Consider the following 14,767-nt stretch of genomic DNA (forward strand, 5'->3'; position numbering starts at 1 on the left):
TTTTACATTTAAACTTTTTTTTTTTCCTTCTGTCACAAAAGTTCCAGATATGATCAGATTGTCATTCTGTTTTCTGCAGCAATAACAAAAATTAAGAGAGACATCGTCTTCGCTGCCAGTCTGTACCTGTGAGGACTTAAATCTGCAGGACTGGGAGGAAAAAGGCTCGTCTGGACTGTAGTCAGTCTGTTTTCATAGTGTTTTGTTGAGCAGGCAGCTTAAATTGATTTAAATTGTTTTGTATGTTCTGTTTAGGAACGTATTGTTTTGACCAGTCTGTGTTGTTTTGAACTTTTTGTACATATTTGTAATATTTTCATTCAGAGTCTGTATGGTTTTATTTTTTCTTACATACAGATTATACAAAAGTAAATCGTCTTTTCACTTGTACACATAATGTGATGTTAATAATTTGCTTTTAAAAACATGGGGATAGCAGCATTAGCAGTCCATCAAAGGCAACATGGGACTAAAACCAGACCACTTCAGCACTCAAACACGAATAACATTCTTGACAATTCCATTGTTGTAGGATGTGATTTCACTGGTCTTGGCTGTCGGTTCATCTCTGATCTAGGATCAGCTTTAAAGCTGGTTTTTACTCCACACAGATGTGCCTCGAGAGCAGTGGCAAATGTGGCTAAAGCAGACGGTGAAAACCACCAGATTTGCAATCGTTTCTCTTAAGGTTCATTCATAGTGTTATCTAAAGACCCCTCGATCCATCTTTGAGTGCCTGAACGCAACAGCTAATTTTCTGCAATGATTGGTTCGATTGTGCACTGAAGGGACATTTTAGACGCACTCTGCGTGGGTTATACAACACCCGTTTCTCATGTTCGACCTTAACACGGAATACAGGCAACTACAGTGAGGAAAATAAGTATTTGAACATCCTGCGATTTTGCAAGTTCTCCCACTTGGAAATCATGGAGGGGTCTGAAATTTTCATCTTAGGTGCATGTCCACTGTGAGAGACATAATCTAAAAAAAAAAATCTTAATCACAATGTATGATTTTTTTTTTTTTTTTTTTTTATTTATTTGTATGTTACTGCTGCAAATAAGTATTTGAACACCTGTGAAAATCAATGTTAATATTTGGTACAGTAGCCTTTGTTTGCAATTACAGAGGTTAAACATTTCCTGTAGTTTTTCACCAGGTTTTCACACACTGCAGCAGGGATTTTGGTCCACTCCTCCATACAGATCTTCTCCAAATCTTTCAGGTTTGGAGTTTCAGCTCGCTCCAAAGATTTCCTATTGAGTTCAGGTCTGGAGACTAGCCAGGCCACTCCAGGACCTTGAAATGCTTCTTACGGAGCCCCTCCTTAGTTGCCCTGGCTGTGTGTTTGGGGTCAATGTCATGTTGGAAGACCCAGCCATGACCCATCTTCAATGCTCTTACTGAGGGAAGGAGGTTGTTTAGCAAAATCTCACAATACATGACCCCATCCATCTGCCCTTCAATACAGTGCAGTCATTCTGTCCCCTTTGCAGAAGAGCACCTCCAGAGTATGATGTTTCCACCCCCATGCTTCATGGTTGGGATGGTTTTCTTGGGGTTGTTCTCATCCTCTAAACATGGTAAGTAGAGCTGATTCCAAAAAGCTCTATTCTGGTCTCATCTGACCACATGACCTTCTCCCATGCCTCCTCTGGATCATCCAGATGCTCACTGGTGAACTTCAGACGGGCCTGGACATGTGCTCGCTTGAGCATTGGGACCTTGCTGCCTTGCAGGATTTTAAACCATGACAGCATCATGTCTTTGTGACTGTGGTCCCAGCTCTCTTCAGGTCATTGACCAGGTCCTCCTATGTAGTTCGGTGCTTTCTCTGAATCATCCTTACCCCACAGAGTGAGAATCCCAGACCGAGGGAGATTAACAGTCATCTTGTTTTTCTTACACTTTCTAATAAATAATCATAACAGTTGTTGTCTTCTACCAAGCTGCTTGCCTGTTGTCCTGTAGTCCATCCCAGCCTTGTGCAGGTCTACAGTTTTGTCCCTGGTGTTCTGAGACAGCTCTTTGGTCTTGGCTATGGTGGACAGGTTGGAGTGTGATTGATTGTGTGAACAGGTGTCTTTTATACAGGTAACAAGTTCAAACAGGTGCAGTTAATACAGGTAAAGAGTGCAGAATAAGAGGGCTTCTTAAAGAAAAATTAACAGGTCTGTGTGAGCCAGAATTCTTGCTGGTTGGTAGGTGTTCAAATACTTATTTGCAGCAGTAAAAAAACATACATTGTGATTTCCGGATTTTTTTTTTTTTTTTTTTGATTGTCTCTCAGTGGACATGCACCTAAGACGAAAATTTCAGACCCCTCCATGAATTCTAAGTGGGAGAACTTGCAAAACCACAGGGTGTTCAAATATTTATTTTCCTCACTGTATCCGAGTCCTCACTCTGTGTACATTTTTTCTGTATTTGTCAGTTTTCTGAAAATGTAAGGATGAAATGGAGCAGTACCGCCGGCCATTATAGAGACAGTGTGGACGAAGTTCAAGCGTGATCCTCTTAAAGCAAAAGTACATGAAGACCCTTAACAGACCACTGATGTCTACGCTTATATCTGTTGTGGCTGAAACATTGAGTTCTTTGACCATCCGAAAGATTCAAACCTGTCTGCATTTCACTCAGACCTAGTTCTTAAAGACCATGCCAACAAAAAGGACGTGTGCACAGTGACTTATTTTGAAATGCATTGATCCCCTATTGCTCCCGGTGTGTAGTGAGCGCCTTGTATGGCAGCACCCTGACATCGGGGTGAATGTGAGGCATAATTGTAAAGCGTTTGAGCGTCTGATGCAGATGGAAAAGCGCTGTATAAATGCAGTCCATTTACATACAGTAGTGTTCACCCCTTTTCTACTTTTTTTGTTGTTACTAATAGCCCAATTTCTTAGCCTTAAGAGTGTGCATATCATGAATGCTTGGGCTTGTTGGATTTGTGAGAATCTACTGAATCTGCTGGTACCTTGTTTCCCATGTAACAATAAGAAATATACTCAAAACCTGGATTAATCTTTTTAGTCACATAGCACTACTATTATTCTGAACACTACTGTAGGTTTAAGGCCCCCTGACATGAGCATGCCTTTGATTCACGCACTAGCAGGACCTGTGTTGTGCTGTAGAATGAAGTCATCTAACGGGAGCAAAAAGAACGTGAGAGGGGCACCTGTGCATGCTATAGCGCACAGAGAATTTTGAAATGTTAAAAAAAAAAAAATCTTTCACGCATAAATGTCATGCTACATGGCGCGATCTAATCGCCAACAGGACATGCAGCGCGTCAAGTGGAGTAAAGAAGTGAACAGAGCGAGTGGTGACGTAAGCGGATTGCATCAGCGCAGCTCCTCTGAGCAATTATAACAAGAGGTTAAATCTCAAACATACTTTAACAGTTGCACACAAGAAGGGAAGAACACACAACTGTTTTACCAAGCCATGACAATGTAAACATGACAAATAATTACCCTTTAAGATAGCTCAAAATGCTTTCTGCAGCTTGTTAGGCACATTCATGCGTGAACGGCTGAAGCTGGAGCGGTCCTCTGTGATTCAGGAAGTGATTTATAAACAGCCAATTTGCAGAGAAAATGATCAATCCAACACAAAATTATTTTATAGACAGCGCAGAGCGTGTGGCAGCTGGTAGAACAAAGAATGGCGTCAAGCTGGGATCACAGCGGGTGGGATCATCACAACGACGTCCGTGCTACTGTGTGAATTAAAGACATGCTTGTGTCAGGGTAAGTAATGATAAGTACAGGCTGCACTGTTCGTTAATTTGCTACATTAATAAAAAAAAGGGAGGGAACATGTTATGTCCAAAATGAACACAGAGCTGGAAACATTAAGTTAATGCACTAATTCAGCCCTATTGAATTTTTCATTTTTATTTTCCTGTATGTGTTGGTTTGAGAGGGACAGAAAAACTAAAATGAGTAACTGGCGTAAGACTCGGGAAAAAGTGCTGGAATTTCTTCCATTTCTGGTTAATTTCCATAGAGGATTCCACTACAACGCTGCCAATTGTTCCGGTGAAGCACAGGATTTGTGCGCTGTCGTCACATTAGAACACAGCCGTACGAACAGTCTGTTGCAGCCTGAGTAAAATCTGTATCTGTGTGAAGTAAAAACCAGCCTGTAAGGCTTCAGCACTGTCTCAGTTTTCCTTTGGGTAGTCAGTCCTTGAATGTGGGATTTAAGGCACAACCTCAAGAAAAGTTATGATCTAGGCTTGATGAAGCGGCGTCTAAAAGATGTTGTAAATCACACAGCCGGGCTATATTCACAGGTTTCTGAAGCTCGTCTCTCCCCCCAGCAGTGGTCGGGCCCTTTTAGTCGGTGCATGCAGTCAAACGTCCCACAGCAGAGACGTGGTGCGGTTCTTATCCTAAAGCTCCTAGCCTCATCCGTATCGGCCGCTTATAGACGGGTTTGAACTCATCTGGCCGTGTTTCTCCAAGAAAGTGAACGCGTGGAGGAGATGCCAAATGCAAACCAGGCTGAGGTGTAGCTTCCTACATAGTTGATGAGAACATTAGTGCCGACTTGTGCGCTTTACTTGAGGAATAAAGAATGATGAAGTGTCTTTACAAGAAAGCTCCACGCTGTAAATCCATGCGGGGTGATTAAAGGGGGCGTTGTTTGTTAGATGAAAGGCTAGGTAGCTGAGTGTGCGCTCGCACAGAGCCAAGGGACCCGTGCGGGTCCGTTAGCTTAGCTGGCATTGTCAGAGTGGTTTCTGTTTGTGGAGGTCTCCTGGAGGGCCATGTGAGGCACGTCCACCTCTTGACGGGAATCCACAAGTTTCTTGAAAAAGTCTGATACAAAGAAGACCTGCGGAACACAGAGCGGGGAAAAATGTGGAAAAATTACAGCGAGAGGTTTAGTGATGTGTTCAATAAGTCACGTTCATAAGAGTGCTGCTTTACTGGAGATGCAGAGAAACGGCACTCACCACCAGGAGAGCCATGATGGCACCCTGCAGCAGTCCTGTCAACACGTCACTCCAGTGATGTTTATAATCCGACACCCGGGATAATCCTGTGTATACCGATGCAGCAATCAGGAAAAACTGGATTGTGGGTCTGAGCAGCCGTGCCCATTCAGTCTGGAATCTAGCCTGCAGGTAAAGCTGAGAAACAAACAGGACCTTTTAAGACACGCAGACTCTGGTAGGAGTACATCGTCACCGCCTGTGACTTATAACGAGTCAGTGTTCCACTTCGCTGCAACATTCCTACAGAATGAGTTTTAGCATTCTGCAGATGACTGACACTGTCGCATTGTTTTCCTGAACTGTTTTGGTGTTTCCTTGTGTTCTGGTCCTCAGATGGAATTTAAACTTTTTTTTTCTTTTTTTTTTTGTGACTCCCATTTTCTGCACAGCATGCTTCCAATTATTAATGGTGACATGAAAGCAACAGGATCACATTTATACTCTCTAATGTGGTCACTTTGCATCAGTTTCATAAAGTCATGCAATAAGTACAAATTTGTGTGAATAAATCTTCAAAACTTGAGGGGCAGACAATAGTTAACGATGGTAGGACACCAAGACTAGAACCTTCAGTATCTTCTGCAACCAATCTGATAGTTTCCCCCATCTGAAAACAACTAATATGTTAAATGCATTTGTATGGATGACCTTTACTAACTTCATCGCCTCAAACAAATATTCTATGCCTCTAATGGAAAACTGACACAGCAGACAATATAACAGATGTGCAACAGATTTATTTGATTCTCCTGATATCCAGTCTAGTCATCTTGGCCAAAATGTGATTGATAATGATCCAAAATAGTGTTTGTGTCACACGTCGCTGCATCTACAGTAGTGTTCAGAATAATAGTAGTGCTATGTGACTAAAAAGATTAATACAGGTTTTGAGTATATTTCTTATTGTTACATGGGAAACAAGGTACCAGTAGATGCAGTAGATTCTCACAAATCCAACAAGACCAAGCATTCATGATATGCACACTCTTAAGGCTATGAAATTGGGCTATTAGTAAAAAAAAGGTAGAAAAGGGGGTGTTCACAATAATAGTAGTGTGGCATTCAGTCAGTGAGTTTGTCAATTTTGTGGAACAAACAGGTGTGAATCAGGTGTCCCCTATTTAAGTATGAAGCCAGCACCTGTTGAACATGTTTTTCTCTTTAAAAGCCTGAGGAAAATGGGACGTTCAAGACACTGTTCAGAAGAACAGCGTAGTTTGATTAAAAGGTTGACTGGAGAGGGGAAAACCTATACGCAGGTGCAAAAAATTATAGGCTGTTCATCTACAATGATCTCCAATGCTTTAAAATGGACACAAAAAAAAAAAGACGCGTGGAAGAAAACGGAAAACAGCCATCAAAATGGATAGAAGAATAACCAGAATGGCAAAGGCTCACCCATTGATCAGCTCCAGGATGATCAAAGACAGTCTGGAGTTACCTGTAAGTGCTGTGACAGTTAGAAGACGCCTGTGTGAAGCTAATTTATTTGCAAGAATCCCCTGCAAAGTCCCTCTGTTAAATAAAAGACGTGCAGAAGAGGTTACAATTTGCCAAAGAACACATCAACTGGCTTAAAGAGAAATGGAGGAATATTTTGTGGACTGATGAGAGTAAAATTGTTCTGTTTGGGTCCAAGGGCTGCAGACAGTTTGTGAGACGACCCCCAAACTCTGAATTCAAGCCACAGTTCACAGTGAAGACAGTGAAGCATGGTGGTGCAAGCATCGTGATATGGGCATGTTTCTCCTACTATGGTGTTGGGCCTATATATCGCATACCAGGTATCATGGATCAGTTTGGATATGTCAAAATACTTGAAGAGGTCATGTTGCCTTATGCTGAAGAGGACATGCCCTTGAAATGGGTGTTTCAACAAGACAATGACCCCAAGCACACTAGTAAACGAGCAAAATCATGGTTCCAAACCGACAAAATTAATGCTTCGCAGATGTGAAGAAATCATGAAAAACTGGTTATACAACTAAAGACTAATTTAGTGATTCACAGGATTGCTAAAAAAGCAGTTTGAAGATAACAGTTTTGAGTTTGTAGCATCAACAGCAGATGCAATAAGAAATATACTCAAAACCTGGATTAATCTTTTTAAATAATATGGTATAATTGTCAATATGAACGGAGCATTTTAAATTTTGACCCCTGTGTAATTCTTCAATTGACCCCTACCTGGCTGCCTATTGAAAATTCAACTTGACACCCAGCCTTTTCAAGAGGGTAATGTCTAAGGTGTAGTTGTGCCAGATTTGGTGCTTGCACCACCATTTGAAAGATTTTTTTTTTCCACTTATCCACTGCACTACAGGGAGCAGTGCACTCTTAACAAGAATAAGTGCAGTGGTGGAAGTGGCAAAATCACTGTCTGAATACTTTTGGGCCTGCCTGTGTGGCTTTGAAATTGCACGCTGCTCATTTGTCAATTCATCTTTTATTTCCAAATCCTCGGCCCCCAGCCACTAAATCCACCACCGCTTGTTTGCTAATCCTGTTAATAATCCAGCAAATCAGGCATGCAGGGGAAACAATGTCGCACTAATCCCACCGGGGGGGGGGGGGCTCTGAAGATTATGACGCAAGAGCGTTAGCTTAGTTTCACCTTCATTGTTGCATAATCACTTGACTGTGTTTATAATGAAAACGGTACAGCTGTGGTTTCTGTGGGACCAGAGCAAATCTCCAGCTCTGACATGTTAATTACTGGAGGAAAAGTAAGTGCAGGGTTCACCGACCGCTCTGCAGAGAAATCTCCTCTGAACTGAGCTCCCAGGTTCTGTGGGGAGTTTTACCTTGGTGTCAGGACTTTGCTTGTGCTTCTATTTATATCTGCAGGCGCTGCATGAATCAGCAGCGTGTAAGCTTATCAGGGCCGCGGCGGGAAACAAAGAGACGCTGCAGCTTTTACGGGATACGCTCATTGGTGTTAAAATCTGAAACGTTTCTCAGGGCAGTGTTGTGGTGTCACACTGACCTTTGACCTCACTGTCAAAGCACACACTCATCACTGCAGATTAATACGTCAGTGAGTTTGGTACTTACAGCCAGGAAGAGCATGCAGTACATGGAAAAAGAGGAGTGGCCCGAGTAGAAGGACAGCCTGCAACAAGAAGGAGAAAAGAAAACAAAACAAAAAGCGTTACTCAGCGCTTTGCTATGCACTTCATGGATTTACAAACCGTGACGCACGGGGGAGTCTTACGCAAAAATGTCTGGTTTAATTGTGCGCTTATGTTGCTCGGACCCCCCACACACACACACATCACTGCATGGTGACCACGCCCTTATGTGACGAAGTTTAATGATGAGGCTTTGTTACTGTGAGAGGAGGCATCCCGCGGCGCAGGAAGTCAGCCCAGTTTTCCTTTCACGTGTCAACGGTAATGGCACCGTTCTGTGTCATGAATAACCACAACCGTGCATGCAGTGTGTTATTAGTATACACTGGGGCATCATGGGAAAATCCCAGCTGAATGAAACATTTGCATTTCAGGATCCTGCTGCGTTCATGATGTGACGCCAGGTGGGGAATCATGAGCTCAAACAATTCTTTGCGTGTGGTTGTGTTGGACTTTTTGTGTCTTGTTTTTTTAAATCTCCGGTGGAAATTCAGTGCTCTCATTTATCTTTTTCCATGTGATGTATTTACATTAGTGAAGTTTCCAGCAGTTTAGTTTCACACTGAGCAGAAATGCTCATTTTCTAATCCACAACAGTCCGATGTAATACTTATGTGTTTTTTGTAAACACAGCAAGGTGCACAAATGTTGCTGTGGATGTCCACATTCTTTTCAGAGTTGGTCCAGTGAAGGCACAGTTTTTGGACCAGGAAGTTTCCAACTTGGATTTTTCCGAGTTTGGTCTTGAACGCAGCATCAGCTGTGTGCACCAGAACCAAAAAAGGTTCAGCCGGTTATCTGGATTCCTGCTCAGCAGAGTCCAAACCTCACCTAAAAATCTGGGACATTTCTCAGAACCAAGTGGTTTGAGAAATTGTTCTTCCAGATAAGAGTCAAATGAATCATTTAATCAAGATCAGGTTAAAGCTACAACATGAAGCTTCTGATAAAATAACTTTTTCTTTTCCATTAAATACTTAAAAAAATGCTGTTGTGCGTGTTTTCCCTCAGACGGCCCCAACAGCACAAATGTGGGGGCTTGTGTTACAGGAAACAGCTCTGACGTGCACAGTGACCCAAACACACAAGAGGTGATGGGAATGAATCATTGAAGCACATTCTCTCTCATCAGTTCACATGATGCTTCACTCAGCAGTGTGCTTATAAATGCTCGGTTTGTTGTGCCATATTTCATTAAACGTGGACTGCAGAGCTCGCTGTCCAGCAAATCTTACCAACAGTGAACCATTCCCCAGCAAATAACCTAAAAGAAAGAGAAGCATGTTTCGTTTCAGCTCTGGGGCTCCAAAACAGTCCTCTGAAACACATGCGTAGCTACGGGGTGGAGTTAAGATTTCAACCTCTCTCGCTGTGTTCGACACAGTTACAGCTGATGCAAGGCTTTCTGAATCTTTTCAGATTCTTTGAAACAAATGAAGCAAATGCTTCAGAAATCAATTCACTGTTTCAGAATGCGCTGGAATGCTAAACAAACCAGCTGCTTCAGACAATTCTTTGTCTTAAAAGTAAATTAACCAAAAGCAAAAATTATTCACTTTTTGAAAAATTCAAACAGTAACCAAAACACTTGTTTCAGACAAAATTTGCATTTTTTTTTTTTTAAGTTTACTATAGACACGTGCTTCAGAAGATGGTTCAGTGCTTTGAAAACTTTGAAACACAACTTCAGAACACTTGCTCAAGAACAGCTTGAAGTACTACACTAGTGACACCGAGTGGACAGTGGGTGCCGCCCTGCCTGGCTCCTCCCCTGCTTTATCGCCGATCTTTAGGTGTAGCGTTCCAATAAAGGAGTGACGATCATATTATCAGTGTAACTTCGATCGCAGGCGTCACAGCTCAGATGGCGCACTACAACAGCTAATGTTGCTTTACAGACGTGTTTTTGAGCCAACGTCTTCAGTGTTCACGTCCAGACCACAAAGAAAAGTGGACATTCAAAACGGTCCCGTCACCGCTCTTCTGTACACCAAAGGACTAAATCTTGAGTTCTGATCTTATCTGTGCTCACGTAATCCCTGGAGCTGGAAAGTGCTGAATGTAGTGCGTTATCTCATCATCAACAGTGATTAAGTTTTTGAAGGACATACAGGGTGTTTTTATGACTCCTGCTAACTGACAGAAGTTAACTAATCGCCCTATTTGACAATAACTCAAAATGTAAAGGACTGATTTTTAATTTTTTTTTTTTTTTTGGGGGGGGAGAAACTGCCTCTGTCTGGGATGATTTAAGGACATTTTGAGGCAGGTCCTGAATCTTCTACATTTCAAAATCCATTTTCCAGATTCTACATTTTGTTGATTTTAAAAAGGTTCTTTCCAGCAGATTTCAGATTTGACACACCACTATCACCAGTAGCTTGAATAGAATCTGTCCTGGTTCACAATCTGGATTGCATAATTTTGTAAACATGTACAGACAAGGCCTCTTTCTGATTGAGTCTTGTTAATTTGCCAACCAGAATATTTCCCCAAGTTCATCATCAGGTGCATCAGGTTTCACCACAGACCTCTAAGGACCGCCCACTTTGGTAACAAGACCAAGAGTAGCTGGCTGTTCTTCATATCCAATATATCAATCAGCCACAAGGAAAACTAGAGCACTGCACTTGTATTGCGCAAACCTCCACCAACACCAGTTTTCAATTCCACAAATTTTTACACTGGAAAAAAATTTCAAGGTCAAAGTCCTGTTAGAAGTGGCTTTTCATAAGCTAAAATATAATACAAAATATAGCTCAAAAGGGTTTTTCAATGTTAAAATCAAATATCCACTAAATCCGCAATATGGCTCAGATGTGGATCAAATTGGGTCTATTCAGTGAGAGTGACAGTTTGCACCTCATGGTCACAATTGAGAGTGACTGAGACACTTCTGATTGAGATATAATGCAAAATGTACATCAAATGGGCTTTTCAACATTAAATTCAAATGTCCACAAAATCCACAATCAGGATCAGATCCAGATCAAATGGTGTCAGGTGATAGTGAGTGCCAGTCTCCACCTCAGTTTCAAATATGAGCGTGATTAGAAGACATTTAAGATATAATGCAACATACAGTATATATTAAATGGGGTTTTCAATGTTAAATTTAAATGACCACACAATGCCCTCAAATATTAAAGAAAGTTGATCTTTTTTTGACAGTTATGAATTTTTGAAAATTCGTTCAATGTTATAGGGATTTTTGTAATTTTCCGAGAGCTTTAGTGACTTTGACCTTGAAAACTGAATCAGTTTTTGCCTATGAGGATATGAATCTTCAGTAAAAATGTCATAACGATATATTACAAATTGTGGGCTCCAGGCTGTTCACAACCAAACAGACAAAAACAACCTCCTCCAACTTTGTTGGCAGAGGTAATAAAACTTGGTTTCCATTAATTATACACAACTGCCAATATTCATATTCAATATTCAGCCACTTGAATACCATGGTGGTACTAGCAGATGTACTTCAATAAATGAGGACTTCCTTTCAAACAGAACTAAACTGCTGTTTGACTGACGATCAATGTAAGCATGAAGTGTAAACAGTGAAAGCGTTTGACAGTGTTGATGTTTACCTGCCCTCGTTGACCATTGTTGCATCTCCAGTGCAGGTGAAGTCTTCGATATAATTTCCTGTTGAACAGTTGATTTGCTTCCAGTCAGGTTTGCACACATCCAGAAAGTGCGGCCTGAGGCGGCCGATAGAATACTTGGCGATGTCAGTCAAAGACTGGCTCATCGCCGCGCCGAACAGGAAGGTACCCACGGCTTTGTAAACGCGGGCGACATAGCTGCCAAAAGAGGACTTTGACCCGATGCGCTGTAGATAAACTGAAATGCACTCGCCAAAAATCATCTGGAGGAGGAAAGGACCAAAACTGAGAGTCAGAGATCCAATCCAGGTCAGAACGTTTGACAACCCTGATTTTAAAAACTTTTTACACTCAACAAAAATATAAATGCAACACTTTTGGTTTTGCTCCCATTTTGTATGAGATGAACTCAAAGATCTAAAACTTTTTCCACATACACAATATCACCATTTCCCTCAAATATTGTTCACAAACCAGTCTAAATCTGTGATAGTGAGCACTTCTCCTTTGCTGAGATAATCCATCCCACCTCACAGGTGTGCCATACCAAGATGCTGATTAGACACCATGATTAGTGCACAGGTGTGCCTTAGACTGCCCACAATAAAAGGCCACTCTGAAAGGTGCAATTTTATCACACAGCACAATGCCACAGATGTCGCAAGATTTGAGGGAGCGTGCAGTTGGCATGCTGACAGCAGGAATGTCAACCAGAGCTGTTGCTCGTGTATTGAATGTTAATTTCTCTACCATAAGCCGTCTCCAAAGGCGTTTCAGAGAATTTGGCAGTACATCCAACCAGCCTCACAACCGCAGACCACGTGCAACCACACCAGCCCAGGACCTCCACATCCAGCATGTTCACCTCCAAGATCGTCTGAGACCAGCCACTCGGACAGCTGCTGAAACAATCGGTTTGCATAACCAAAGAATTTCTGCACAAACTGTCAGAAACCGTCTCAGGGAAGCTCATCTGCATGCTCGTCGTCCTCATCGGGGTCTCGACCTGACTCCAGTTCGTCGTCGCAACCGACTTGAGTGGGCAAATGCTCACATTCGCTGGCGTTTGGCACGTCGTAGAGGTGTTCTCTTCATGGATGAATCCTGGTTCACACTGTTCAGGGCAGATGGCAGACAGCGTGTGTGGCGTCGTGTGGGTGAGCGGTTTTCTGATGTCAATGTTGTGGATCGCGTGGCCCATGGTGGCGGTGGGGTTATGGTATGGGCAGGCGTCTGTTATGTACGAAGAACACAGGTGCATTTTATTGATGGCATTTTGAATGCACAGAGATACCGTGACGAGATCCTGAGGCCCATTGTTGTGCCATACATCCAAGAACATCACCTCATGTTGCAGCAGGATAATGCACGGCCCCATGTTGCAAGGATCTGTACACAATTCTTGGAAGCTGAAAATGTCCCAGTTCTTGCATACTCACCGGACATGTCACCCATTGAGCATGTTTGGGATGCTCTGGACCGGCGTATATGACAGCGTGTACCAGTTCCTGCCAATATCCAGCAACTTCGCACAGCCATTGAAGAGGAGTGGACCAACATTCCACAGGCCACAACCTGACAACCTGATCAACTCTATGCGAGGGAGATGTGTTGCACTGCATGAGGCAAATGGTGGTCACACCAGATACTGACTGGTATCCCCCCCCAATAAAACAAAACTGCACCTTTCAGAGTGGCCTTTTATTGTGGGCAGTCTAAGGCACACCTGTGCACTAATCATGGTGTCTAATCAGCATCTTGACATGGCACACCTGTGAGGTGGGATGGATTATCTCAGCAAAGGAGAAGTGCTCACTATCACAGATTTAGACTGGTTTGTGAACAATATTTGAGGGAAATGGTGATATTGTGTATGTGGAAAAAGTTTTAGATCTTTGAGTTCATCTCGTACAAAATGGGAGCAAAACCAAAAGTGTTGCATTTATATTTTTGTTGAGTGTAGAATGTGGATTTCGTTTTTGTCAGTCACTTAGAAATACAAAGAACGCCGTATGTTAAATCTGTCTGGAATAGACTGTTCTAAAGAAACTGCATGACCACACAAGAAGACTATATGAGGTAAGCCACCAAGACAAGACTGAACTCCTTCAGATGTGACGGGTGAAACTACATGTTTATCTGTTGCATCATGGAGCAGAACAGAGAAGCGCTTTGTTAAAAAGAAGAGATGAAATTAAATCTACAGCAAGCTAAAGCCTAGAAATAAGGTTTTTTTTTGTTTTGTTTTTTGGAACAATGTTGTCTCTGTTCTGCTCCAGTAAGACCCTGTGTAACTGCAGAAGCAACAGATAAAATTTGGACAGTTTTTCCAGTCACATTCACAGAAGCCTATAACTCCTTCTGAGATGTGATGTATGCCTTGGTGGCTTCCCTCATTAGTCTCCTTCTTTCAGTCTGATTTTGAGAAATGCCTACTTTGGACAGATTTACTGTACGGATTCTTAATCACTGATACAAATAAAGTGTAAGATATACTCCGTGACCTGGAGGCATTCGTGTGTCCTTCCCCCTGATTTATCTAAACACAACTGGCTGTAGGAATTAATTTGCTTTAAATTCGTCATCCATCATAATGTGCAAACAGCTGTCACAGGTGCATTTTATTATGTCCAATTTTTTAAATTCACTGCATGAATGCATTTTATGGTTGTTGTTGATCATATGAATTCATTTCTTGACAAATTCTAAATCCTGTGCTGAAAATACAGGGGTGATAATAATTCTGACCAGGACTGTAAGTTCAAAAATATGACAAGTGAAATGTATGACATCAGAGCCTGAAATACAGTAAATAAAGAAAAATCCTAATCTCATCCTTTCCAACTAAATGTGTCTACTTTGGATCTAACACAGGGCAGCACAGTGGCTTAGTGGTTAGCACTGTTGCCTCACAGCAAGAAGGTCATGGGATCGATTCCCACCTGTGGCCTTTCTGTGTGGCGTTTGCATGTTCTCCCCGTGTCTGCGTGGATTCCCTTGGGGTTTCCAGCTTC

General features: G+C 42.1%; 2 protein-coding genes and 1 long non-coding RNA gene across 4 annotated transcripts in view; 1 reads left to right on the plus strand and 2 right to left on the minus strand.

The window, feature by feature from the left end:
- Positions 1 to 211, plus strand: part of mtrex (Mtr4 exosome RNA helicase) — a 44,109-nt gene extending 43,898 nt beyond the window's left edge. Inside the window, exon 27 of the mRNA XM_034192437.1 lies at positions 80 to 211. Within this exon, the coding sequence (XP_034048328.1) occupies positions 80 to 132 (53 nt within the window). The 3' untranslated portion in view covers positions 133 to 211. The remainder of the gene's footprint in view (positions 1 to 79) is intronic.
- Positions 29 to 2,835, minus strand: LOC117529606. The gene is made up of 2 exons (XR_004566047.1): positions 2,392 to 2,835; positions 29 to 865 (listed from the first exon to the last, which is right to left on the minus strand). It is a non-coding gene; the product is annotated as an uncharacterized LOC117529606 (long non-coding RNA).
- A 1,462-nt stretch (positions 2,836 to 4,297) lies between these two features.
- Positions 4,298 to 14,767, minus strand: part of plpp1a (phospholipid phosphatase 1a) — a 33,756-nt gene continuing 23,286 nt past the window's right edge. For both annotated transcript variants that reach the window (XM_034191933.1, XM_034191930.1), the window contains exons 3-6: positions 11,736 to 12,016; positions 8,069 to 8,126; positions 4,973 to 5,149; positions 4,298 to 4,851 (exon numbers count right to left, since the gene is read on the minus strand). In XM_034191933.1, the coding sequence (XP_034047824.1) occupies positions 4,732 to 4,851; positions 4,973 to 5,149; positions 8,069 to 8,126; positions 11,736 to 12,016 (636 nt within the window). In that variant the 3' untranslated portion in view covers positions 4,298 to 4,731. The remainder of the gene's footprint in view (positions 4,852 to 4,972; positions 5,150 to 8,068; positions 8,127 to 11,735; positions 12,017 to 14,767) is intronic.

This window comes from Thalassophryne amazonica, chromosome 17, assembly GCF_902500255.1.
Source record: "Thalassophryne amazonica chromosome 17, fThaAma1.1, whole genome shotgun sequence".
In the NCBI taxonomy this organism is placed as follows: Eukaryota; Metazoa; Chordata; class Actinopteri; order Batrachoidiformes; family Batrachoididae; genus Thalassophryne; species Thalassophryne amazonica.